Source organism: Drosophila simulans, chromosome 2L (genome assembly GCF_016746395.2).
Source record: "Drosophila simulans strain w501 chromosome 2L, Prin_Dsim_3.1, whole genome shotgun sequence".
NCBI lineage: Eukaryota > Metazoa > Arthropoda > Insecta > Diptera > Drosophilidae > Drosophila > Drosophila simulans.
In genome coordinates, this window is record NC_052520.2 from 19,191,097 (window position 1) to 19,203,612 (window position 12,516).

At 44.0% G+C, this 12,516-nt stretch overlaps 1 protein-coding gene across 1 annotated transcript; it reads left to right on the forward strand.

Moving 5' to 3' along the window:
* The first annotated feature begins 3,073 nt into the window (after window positions 1–3,073).
* Window positions 3,074–6,661, forward strand: LOC27206202 (transcription factor MafB). Its single transcript, XM_039294832.2, has one exon. The coding sequence runs from the start codon at window positions 3,614–3,616 to the stop codon at window positions 5,138–5,140; it is 1,527 nt and encodes a 508-aa protein (XP_039150766.1). The 5' UTR covers window positions 3,074–3,613; the 3' UTR covers window positions 5,141–6,661.
* Window positions 6,662–12,516: the final 5,855 nt, after the last annotated feature.

A 12,516-nucleotide genomic window follows, 5' to 3' on the forward strand; every position in this document is an offset into this window, starting at 1 on the left:
AGATTATTACTTATGGAATGTACATATGTATAAGCGATCTCATGTATCAATATTATACATACAATTTCAGATTGTGAAGTGAATTTGATTAGTAATAATATATTAACCTATATTATATTAGCCCTCTGATCCATAACACCCTTAATTCACATGACTGTATTTTTCCATCTGTATCGTTGCATACTTTCAGGCATGGGGGTTAAGTGCAAATAAGAAACCGAAAAGTTTGCCAACACGTGGCCGAAAGCCCCAACTCCAGCCAACTGACTGCTCTCGATTCTCGGTTGATTATTAACAATATTTTTAATTGGCCGCCGGTAAATATTTGCACACCTTTAACCCTTTTTAATATGCTTAAGTGCTGCGCCTGCCTGACCATCGTGCTATCTCCTTCTGCCGTCGATTTTTCGTCCTTGTCTGGCGAAGCGCCTCAATCCCCGCATCTACTGGAAATCAGCACAGACAACCAAATGGAGCATACAGAGGATAATTCGATTGTGTTCAATTTAATTTTGACAAGCTTCAATGAAGCCCAGCACTCCCCTCCCCCCACCGTCGCTTTTCCCTTTGCATTTTCCCCCGTTCTTCCCACCCACAGCAGTTGAATTGATTTTGTTTTATGTTTTTCCTGCTGGCTGAGGACTACGCAGAGTCCTGTTTTATGCCATCTTCCGCCCCTTTGCCGATTCCTTTCGACACAACAATTGCGTGGAGAATGGGTGTTCCCGAATGCCAAGGGGGAGGTGGGTGGATGGGTGGGAGGATTCGACTACAAGGCCCAGTTGTCGCAGCAAGTGGAACAAAGTTTTGTGGTCACTTTTGCGGCTCACAAGCTAACCAAATACGGAATAGTTCTCTGGGGGAAGGAGTTCATTGAAATGCTCCACTGGTGAATAGGAAAAGTTTCAACGAGAAATCACAAAACTAAATAAATAAATATTTATTAAAATCTGTGTAATAGAAAAATATATATTTTTCCGAATATGTAGCTATAGCCTTATTGTTACTGAAAATTATTGTTTGTATTGTATTATTTTAAGAAAATTATAAAAATATTGTTAAGATGCGCAGTGAATCAAATTTTAAACGACGCTTTAAATATTCTGTTGAATGTTGAATTTAACTATTTACAATCTTACAATACATAAGCTAGGATCTTGGCTTCTTGAGATCCCAATCCTTGTGGCTTTAGTTACCCCAGATCTTATGTCGAATATTTAACCTAAAAATATTGCAATTTTTTAAATTTTGTAATAGGAAAGGTGGATTGGCATTGCTAGCCCACATTTCCACAACCTGTCCACCCCTCCTGGCGACCCAGAACTTGTTGCACAAACAAAGCAGAAGCCTTTCTATATCCCACAACAATATTACATCAGAGCAATCTGTTTGGCCAGCGAAGACAAAACATTTGCTCAAAACAAAAAGCCAGAAAAAAGGGGACCAAATTAAAGTAAAACAAGAGCGCCCCGTGTCCAAGTTGGGCCGTCGGAGGCTCCTAAGTTCTGTACTCCGTTTCCGCTGGCTCAGCATAAAAATGCACCTGTGCACCATGGAATCCTTTGGCCCAAGCAAACACACACATGCCCATGGAGTGGGCAGTGTATTATATACGAGCCAAAACAAATCGAGCGACTTATCTCGGCTAAAACATCTCCCATTGACTTATGCACTGGAAAATGGAACAGTGGCCGTGGATATGGATGTGCCTGTGCTTGTGCGACCCACTCCTGCAGATACTTTCCTATGTGGATATATGTGTGTACATGGGTACATCCATCTCCACCTCCATCACCGACTTCGTGTGGATGGCCAGCCAAATGAGACTGGAAGTCGGCAAATGGGGCTATGCGGGAATTTCCGTGGTAGTTGCTCATAAATATTCAGACACCAACACTCTCGCAGATGGGGAGAGCCACACCGACACAACCACGCGCACACAGTGGCAAAGTGGGCGGAGCCGACGACAGCATAAGGTGTGTCTGTGTGTCTATGTGTGCCATTTTTTATGCGCTCCATGGCAATTCAAAACGCCTACTTCAAGAGCTCTGCCAAAATAAACCGAGCAGCAGAGCAGCCACACCAACGGTGCCATTCCACCACCAACAAAGTGAAATCCCAGAGCATAGATTTGTGCTCTTGCACAGTGGTTCGTGTATTGGCATCAAGAGCTTCCTTTAACGTTACTTATTGCTACATGTTCCGAAATTTAAACTATGTACATAATATATTTTACTGCATTTCCGAAATTTAAACATTAGTATATACATAATATATTTTATAAGTATATAATATATGTTTTTAAATGATCCATTCTGAGGCAATGCACCGAATTTTCTGGCTTGTTATGTCGCCTTTTAGACTGTTACTACATCAACATATTTGTTTTGGTGAAGTGAGGTTCATTATATTGTTAGATTTTAGTTAGTAAGTGAGGTTTATAAAAATCGCTAAGAATTGATTAAATTTCCATGAAAGATATAAATTTCTTTAAAATACTTAAAAAAATATATAAAATTAATAGAATTTTGTATTGATATGTAAGTATTGTTACATTTGAAGCAGGTCAAACAATAATCGCTTCCTGTAAGTTCAAAGTTATTCATTAAGCTTTAAAAAATTGTATTTGATTTAGACCAATAATACCTGTCAAAATTGACGAATAAAATTATTTAATATTTGCATACAAGTATTTGCGATTTTCATCCCACTGTGCAGTGCACCGAATCTACGAAGCTTTCCCGGCTTGACTTTTGTTGTTGTTGTGCGCGAGAGCAGCAGCTGCCGGCAAAAGCACCAACAACAACTACAACGAAAGGCTCTCTCTCTCTTGCGGACAAGTGCCTTCCCCGCCCTTTCGCCCCTTTCCTTCCACTAGAACCGTCATTTCCACGTTTCCAGCAGGAGTTCCCTGGCAGCCAAAGCTAAAGCCATCAGCGAATGGCGTTCGAGCTCGGTTTTGTTTGTTGTTGGGCTGGTCGGCTTTTTGGTTTTGGCAAGTCGTTTTGTTTGTCGGCTGTTGGGAAAAGGAATGGGTGTGTGTGTGGGTGTGCGCGCGCTGCGCTGCCATTCTAACAGTTAACATGAAGGGAGCAGAGCATCCAGAGCAGAGCTTCCAGAGCAGAGCCACCCTCCAGTCAGATTCAGTCCGACCGTAGTTGAAACGGACCCGGAGTTCAGTCGCCACCGTTAACTCTTTCACATTGGACGCGAAAAGCGCGTTCGCGAAATTAGTGAGCAAAATTGGAAAGAGAGCGAGCTTACAAATGAATTAAGCCCCAAAGTGCGGAAAGTGATCGCTTTAATAAAAGCATACTTACATTTTAAATCATAAGTAATCAAGCCAATCTTTTAAAACGAAATCTAACAAACCGGCATCGAAGTAAATATCTGATAGATTCTGGGGTAAACCCAATAAAACGTAACCTAAATCCTGAGATCAAGATAAAACTAAGCTGAACCGCAGGCCAAAAGTGCCAGTGCCTGGTTCCGTGACCCCCGTTCGCGTAGTTGCCCTTCGAGACCACCCAGTAACCACCACCCACCAATCAGCACGGGCACTCCCTTGCATGTGAGACCCGTAATCGACCCTCTCCGGTCCCTGGTCGATCCAATGAAAATGGAAGATCCCACCATAAACGACACGTACGTTCAGGAGTTCGATCTGCACCACCTGGAGGTGGGCGGAAATGCAGCTGGCCAGGCGCATGGAGCCGGCGCCGCGTCCCAGGTCACGACCTTGGGCCATGTGAAGCGCGAGGATCACAGTCCGCCGCAGCCGGTGGCCGTTAAATGGACGACGATCCACGGCGATCCCACGAATCCGGACGATGACCCGGACTCGCTGCCGCTGTCCGGACCAGAGCCCGCCGGAGCAGTGGAGGTCTCGCCATCGCCGCACATCAAGCTGAGGTCCTTCTCCGGCCACCACCAGTGGCACATGGACGAACGGCGCCTGCAACCGCTCTCTCCGCCACCAGAGCAGTATGGTCCGCTGCCCGGACAGGCGATTCTGGTGAACACATCTTCGGGAGCGGGCGTTCCGGGCGGAGTGCCCTCAACGCCGCCAGAAACGCCACCCGTAGTGGGCTCGCCCACGGGGAGCAGCAGCTGCCCGGCTCAGACTTACGCACACCACTATGCCAGGACACCGGGAAGCTCCGTATCTGTATCCGCCTCCGCCGCCGCCGCAGCTGCTGCCTCCGCCGGAGCAGCGTCGGTGAGTGCCGGACTGAGCCACGACATGATGTGGCTGACCAACTCGATACGGGCGGACCAGCAACCGTTGGATCTGCGCCCTTTGCCCTATCCGGGCTCCCAGGAGGAGGCGGAGGAGTGGGACAGACAGCGTGACTACGCCTTGCAGGCGGCGGCAGCTCATCACCACCATCACGGACAGCCGCTGATGCAGGCACAGCATCATCCGCATGGACACGGCGGTCATCCCCACCAGGTGATGCTGCAGCAGAGCAAGTATCCGCACCACCATCACCATCACTTCCACAATCTGGAACTGACGCCCATCAACATGCACTCGAATTCGTACGGTAGTGCTTCTGGTGCCCTGACGCCCACCTGTCTGCCCCAAGTGCCCAGCAATGGGAGTGGCAGCAGCGGAGGCGGAGGAGGCAGTGGAAGCGGTGGACCCGGCAGCGTGGGTGGCGGCTCCTGCGTCATCACACGGGCTGCCCTCCAACCCTGCCGCCCGCTCTCTGCCAGCTCGACCAGATCCTCGAACAACATGTCGCCCAGAACCTGTTCGGGTGCCTACAGCAATGCCACGCTGGAGGATTGCCTCAATGACGACATGCTGACCACGTTGACGGTACGGGAGCTGAACAAGCGGCTCCATGGATGCCCACGGGAGGAGGTAGTACGTCTGAAGCAGAAACGACGCACCCTGAAGAATCGCGGCTATGCCCAGAACTGCCGGTCCAAGCGACTCCATCAGCGCCACGAACTGGAGAAGGCCAACCGTGTGCTCAACCAGGATCTGCACCGCCTGAAGCTGGAGTACTCGAGGGTCTGTCAGGAGCGGGATGCCCTCATGCAGCGTCTGCAGCGGGCGGCAAATGGTGGAGGCGGTGCAGGAGGTGCAACCGCCGGCGATAGCCAAAGCTCTCCGGAATTCTACCTCTGACGCCAGTTGGCGGTGGCCAGCGGCTCCTCCGCATCCTCATCCTCCTCCTCGCAGCAGCAGCAGCACCACCAGCAACTTCATCTCCAGCATCGGGGTCCACAGTGGAATCCCCAGCAGCTGGTCAACTAAGTAGAGAGCGTTCCGAGTTTAAGGTACTTTCCCAAGGAGTTGGTCATTTCCAAGAGCTTTTCCTAGACACAATGTAAGGTAAATTGGTTCGATTCCAAGAATGTTTTCCAAATAGTCTCCACTCGAAAGAACATGTTTTCCAAAAAGAGTTTGTTAAAGTGTTTCCAAGGGGTTAGGTGTCAGAATTCCAATTCTGTTTGTTATACATTCAAAATGATTTATGTTATACCACGCGTTATTGTAAGTTTATCCCTATTTCTGTGTATTCTTAAAAATAATTTAGTAACTAGGTTGGATTTTCAAGAGAAGTGCATTCCCATTACCACCACTGTTGATATTTATTTGCGCGATTTAGATAACAATAGGTCACTACATTAAGCACATTTTCCCTCATTAATTTAAAAACATTTCCATTTAATCAATAATGCTGAAAAATTAAACGGTTTTCGGAGAATTCTGTTTAGCTATGTTACTATGAAATTTTTTAGGGGTCTTTTTGAGCGTTTAATTCGTCATTATTCTGATTGCGACAATAAATTCCGATGAATATCAGTTTGAGAACTTGGAAAGTGATCGACAGAGATTGAGATAGATGAGATAGAAAGTAAAGTGAGAGAGAGAGCGTGTTTGGATGGAACTTTTGCTGATTATCAGTCTGACTAAGGCAAAGATCGATTATAAATAAAACTAATTGGAACTCGTATGTATAAAGGACAAACATTGTATAAACCCAAGGAACAAAAACAAAAAGGTAAATTAACTAGCGGCTTCTGATTATCAATCGCTACATTATTACAAAGTACGAGTTAGTAACACACGCTTATTTGTTGATTAGTTCTAGCCTTAGTTTCCCTACTAGTATTAAGCGAAACAGAAGCGAATTATAATATCATAGATGCGATAGTTGTTCTAGAGGCCGTGTTTCCCCTTCCTATCACATCCCTTTCCACTTCCGTTTCCGCGTTAGCCACACCCCCGCAAAAATTCCAACCCTTCAGTAGCAATACATCTAATAAAACTAAAGGTTGTATTAAGTTAAAACACCGAAAGCTGGAAGAACCGATGTATAAAGTGAAACTGGATGGAAGCGATGAACAAACTCAACTGAAGTAAACTAAAAAACTAACAAAGTCCTATACAATTTAATGAGCACTGAAAATGACGATGGAAAATAATGTACATACACCCACACACTTACGTATAAAGATGAAAAGATGTAAATTTAAGATTTTTTGAATGCATTCAGATTTCTGTCTTTGTGAAACTAGAAGAAACACACGCGAATACTGAGCCGGTAAATTAAAGATTAATTACTAACTAAAAACAATTGTGAGTAGTTGATAAGTGTGCATAAAACAATTTAGTAATAAATAAATCTAAATTAATGAATAATCCCATGTGCGTACTTTCTTGGGCACTTCCTTTCCAGCTAATTCTTTGAATAAAGTCTGAATAAAATGGGAAAAGGAATTTGATGAACAGGTCTGGACTATTAATGCAATGATGATTAACTAAGGAATCAAAAAGTTTGCCATCTTACTAGTACTAAATGTTTCAGTAACTCTAAAGATAGATACGGATTAAAAGATTCATTGAATGCTCATGATTCTTTTAATTTGACTGCTGATAGTTTAAACATTGAAGATCGTAAAAATATGGAATGCTCAGTTTTTCATAGTATTCAAATTGTTTTCTATTTTGTCTCCAGTCCGCATTCATATTCATATCTGGGTTTTAGAAACCACCGAGTGAGTCTCAGCTTGCATCATAGATTTGGGGTTTCATCTCGCCGTTTTCCGAGAAGTGGCCTCTTCTGTGTGGTCTGTCGGCATGGATAAATGGGCTTCCAGCGACGACGACCCCCGCGGGCAACAGTTTAAGAATCAAAATAAACACTTCGATCCCGATCCCGATCCCTCTGGACTGCGATAAGTTCTGTCAACAAGCTTCGGTCGCGTAACGGCGCATGCAGGAGCTCTGGAGTAGGAGGAGGAGCTCCAGCCGAAGTGCAGCGTTGGGTTACAATCGTCAACATGGAGGAGATCAGTCCCTAGGAGCGGGGGATACTTTGGAGCATTCAGTTGGGGCGGCGTAATTCGGCAATAATCAGAGGGCCGTATCTACATATCTGCATATCCAAACCGTAATAAGTCCCTAATAAAAAACGTTTCCTTTGGCCTGTTTATTTTCATTTCAATTTCGATTCACTTTTGCGGTGTCGCCCTCGCGACGCTCTTTTCAGAATCTGGTCTTGAATTTATTATTTTTATTTTGATTATATGAGTTTCCTGCCCTACCAAGAACCCAAATCTCTTAGGAGCTTATGTAACCCCAGACGAACCACTCGATCGAAGAGTTGCGCCAGTATTTTTGATGAAATTCGGCGTTTTTTTTTGGCCAAGTGATGGCGATCGCCATCAAGTGGGCATTTTCCTTTGATTTTTACTTTATTTGCCCTTTACTTATTTTTTTTTTTCTAGCTTAATTCTCGACAGGAAGTGTCGGATTTCGCTTTTTCCGAGCATGCAATAAAAATGGAAAAAACTGTGACCGAAGTCGGAATCAAGCGTCTGGCAGACGGAAAAGACTTTGATTCAAATATATATACAATTTAATTCGTATCAAAATCATTTATATATAAATATTGCACCTAATGAAGGACTATAGATATGCATCTTTTCAAAAAGAATCTTTAAATTGCATGCATTTATTATGATTCATAGCTGCTCCGATTTATTGAGCTACTCGTTTTTGTTGAAAAGCGCGATTTGTTCTGCCAGGAATTGCTTCTCTAATCTCGTCTGAGTGGCATAGAGCAATATTATATTTTTAATATTCGCCGACCATTATTTTGTCACTTTCATCGAGAGCACACTTAGACCTTTTGGCTCACAACCAATCCGATAGCGATTCCTGATCCCATTTCTCTCGAGGTCTGCGACATTTCGGGACTCGGCTTCAAGTGCAGATTAAACAATAATTATGAAATTCTGATGCAAATCGCCGGCGACAGAGAGTCTCCTTGCCCCCAGCTCCTCCTTCACAACCTCAGCCGGAGGGCAGAAACGAGCAAAGTCCCGGGAACAGGCAGCTTGAGTGGATGTCACAAGAGTGGATGAGCTGAGGATTGGGATTGCGGGCAGTAGAGTAGGCAGTAGAGTAGCGGACTAGCAGCGTTGAGTGCCCGGCATCTTGTCAAATGAAATTTATAGACACGGCAATGACAATCGGTAAATTGTCATGGCCATGGGCTAAGTTCATTTTGGGCATAATCAGTGCTTAGGGGCAGATATCCCGAGCCCGGAGTAAAAACCATCTCGGACAACTGGGATGATTGTCAACATTATTATGGTCCACACACACTCACACTCGCCGCTTGATTATGCTGTGCATTCGGGACACTCTTTTTATGCCTGCACTGCGACGTGTGACGGCTTTGATGAGACGTACACTGCGAGAAAGGGAATATAGGTAGATAAGTATCAACAAGGTCAAAAATTCAGATGGCATGTTTTACGTAAAACTTGCTTAAACATTTATTTTCTTACATATTTCAATGTGAAAAAGGATTTTTGCAGTGTGATATCTAATATCATAAATAATGGTATATGTATGAGAAAAAGTTATAATTTTTATATAATATACACATAATATTTATATAATATATATAACAAGTTTTTCATTTCATTAGTAAAATGATAAAAAAATAAAAATATCTTATTTAAAAACCCAAACTATTATTTTTTTTAGTTTTAGTCAGTCAATTGCTTGAAAGCAAACATAGAATTATCGGAATTATCGGATCGGATATCGGATTTCCCTCAGTGTAGCGATGGGATCGCATGGTGTGGCGTGCGAAATATCTTCCTGGCCTATCTGCTGCGGTGCGGGGTGGTGCGTTTTTTATGATGCTCCTCAAGTGGACGAGGACGAGGAGGAAGCGGCGTCGAGCGACACGCTTAAGTGGCTCGCATACGCCCCCAACCGCTCCGGCTGGTCTTAATTCAATCGATAGTTCACACATGTAATCGCATGGCCGGATGATTGGGGGGCTTCCTCCTGCATTTTACTTTTACTCCGGGTCTAACCGATTTTGCGCCTTTCTCCGGGTTTGCATGCCAAACACGTAGCGTTGACATTGACGATGGGCACATGGGGTGTGTTCCGTTGCCAGTTTCTGATCTGACTTTAACCTTAAATCGTTAATGGCAACACATTAGTTTTGCAGCAGTTTGCGGCGTCACTCTGCTCATTAGCCTAATGAAGAGCGGCGAGCGAGTCCTTCAGGAGCTCATTAGTTGTCGCTTTGTTGGGTCCTCGAAAGTTTTTCACCAAAATATGCTCGTAAATCTCGTTTTGGCAGCGCCCGAAAAGGGAAATTTATCGCGAGGAAGGACAAGTGCCAAAAAGTTTTCGGCCAAATCCTATCAATCATTGATGTGTGTGGGTATCCAAGGGTGAGGAGGTACTAGGAATTTAAGAAAAATCTGATTAAATAACTAAGTCTCAACTTTTCGTTTCACAGATATTTGAAATAACTATCCACCTTCATAGATCAAAATGTATTTCTGAATGCTATAATTTTTACAAGCAAACGAACAATGAGTTAGTCATGTTAAATTCGTACAGGCTTTGTTAATCGTATAAATTTAATCTCCATCTGTCACCTCCTTTCCTCACTCTATTCCACCCATTTCTAATCTGTGGGCTGGCATCTTGTAAGAATCCTTCCTTTCCTGCCAAAAGTCCGCTTCCCTCAGCCCATCGAACTGGGTCCATTGTCTTGCGTTTTTTTTTATTGATGTGCTGGCTGCCTTGGCTGTTTTTTACGACTTCACCCCGGCCGCTTGGTGAATGGTCAGTGTCAGTTCAGTGTCATCCCCTGCCCAGTGCCCCTGCTCCACCAGCCGCATCCGCACATCCTTGGCCATGCAGCTCTGTCCATCGAACGTTCCCGGGGCGATTTTCATACTGGCACATCCGTTCGCAATGTATCTTTATCGTTTTATACCGCTTCCGTGGCCAGGACTTGGACTTGGAGTCGGACTCGGAGTCGGACTCGGAATCCTTCGGCGTCGCATAATTTCCGTAATGACCAATGATATAAATGGAACTCATTTGCCAGTCCCCGCGTTCCCCTGCTCACAGTGGTATTGATGTCCTGCCGTAAATCGCTTTGCACCCCGCTCCAATGCTCCAAGTTTCCCTGGACGACTTCGAGTCCTTTAACGTTTGTAATAATAAATTAAATCACATTTCGGATTTTTCCGTTCTCTTCTACCCTAGCTATGGGTTATATGAACTAAATCAGTAGAGACTAAAATGGAATATAGTGCAAGATATATTTCAACTGATGAGTTAGACTCGAATAAATAATGCTAGAATACATTCAATAAAGTATGGATAATGAAATTAGTAGGTATATAGTATTCTATATATTCTTTCGATGTATCTTAGAGTTAAACTTGTTACGTATTTTGCACTTGAATCCAGCATGAACCATCTCCCAGTTCAATAAGATAGAGCATTCGATCCGTCGGTGTGAAGGTATCATCTCTGGTTTTTCAGGGCGCTTGGTGTGCGTCCATGTGTGTGGGCCCTGCATGATGCCTGTCCGGTTCATTGGCTGTGGCATGCCATAAAAAGAGGCAAGTGGCGGAGGGCGAGCCCGTAGCATAAAGCATATGAAGACATTTGCCTTCGCCTGCGACTCCGGGCCATTACAAATTGGTTGAATTTGATTTTGGCCCGAAAAAAGCGAGCTGCGGTGTCCACTATTCGAATGGTGGCTTTGGGTTTGGCTTGGGTTGGGTTGGGAGATGGGCGAAACTATTCTGGGGCAACCTTCGGTGAGCTGTGGGTTTCAGCAGAAGGTTGAGCCAGTTGGCAAATGCCCCGCCGTCGCCGCCGAAGCCTCAATCTAGATCCGAATGGCCAGAACCAGGTAGTGCTGGCGACACAGGTGCATCCCAATTGTTGTTGCCTCCATTAAGCTTTGCTTTTCGCTTTTCATTCGGTGTATTATATTCTTTTGGTATTATTGTTTTTTCTTCGCTCCGAGCCGGGTGTTTTCTTTCCGCCGACTCGGCATTTTCATTGTTTTGTTCATTTTCATTCCATTTTTTGTTGCACTGGCTTATGCAAAAAGCCAAAAAGACAAACAAAATGCAACCGCTAAGAGCTAAGAGCTAGATGAGTAATGAGTACACTTCTACACGGCTTAAGATCGGATATGCATGTTTATATCGAGTGAGGTTCCTGGAATCTCGCGAGGAATGCACCAGGCCATCTTTCACAGATAAGCCACAGCTTCTTTGATAAGAGTGTTTCTGGGTCCAGAGCCCAGATAGATGTAGAATCCTAGAAGATTGGATCTCATGGCGAGTATTCTTGGAACTACGCAAACTTAAATATGCAATGAACTGTCGGATAAGTCAAAACTAAGTCAATGTAGTATAAATTAGATTAAAATATGAAACATTATATGCACCCAAACCATTTTACTTTTCCGATTCCCGTCTTGTAAACACCGATATCTAAATAATTTTCGGATTGTTTGTAGACTCTCAGTTACCTCGAAATGGTGCAATAGCCGTGGGAACATAAACAACGGCTTTCCTCACGTTCCGATCGTATGCTCGTATATATATAGATATTTAAACGTATACGTGATATCCAAAGACTACAAAAGTCAGACAAGTGCAATAGGAACTTTGTGATCGGCGATCGGGTGCTGAATTCAACAGGGTAGTGTTCTGATTTCGTGTTTGGTTGTTTATTAAGTTATGTGGCTTTTGGTGACATGATATGTTTGGAAATATAGTTTATAAATAGGGGTTCCTTAGTTCAGTTGCTCAAATTGCAAGGAATTGCTTTACCAGAGCATACACATTCACATGAATTTAATTAATCATTGATAGATCTGAGACTAATTTACTCACGAGAATGCATCACCTCAGTCTTACTTGATTAGTGCTGATTAGAAAAAATGTAAAAATAATGGAAAAAGTAGTGAAGTATACCGGAGACGGAGATTGCAACACGAGGCGTGTGAGGGGGGACTTTCAACCGCTCGTGTCAGCATTCTGAGGTCGACGCTGTCGGTCGATGAACCCAGGGCGGAAAACTAAAACAAAAAATAAAAAAAAAACGTTAACAATAATAACAACAAATTTGATTTGCTCGGCAAAATAGCGACTTTAAGTCGAGCGCTCTTTCACTGCGAATGCCCGCAACTAAATTACAAT

Coding starts and splice junctions, on each gene's coding strand:
- LOC27206202 (XM_039294832.2), top strand. CDS start 3,614: ATGAAAATGGAAGATCCCACCATAAACGACACGTACGTTCAGGAGTTC.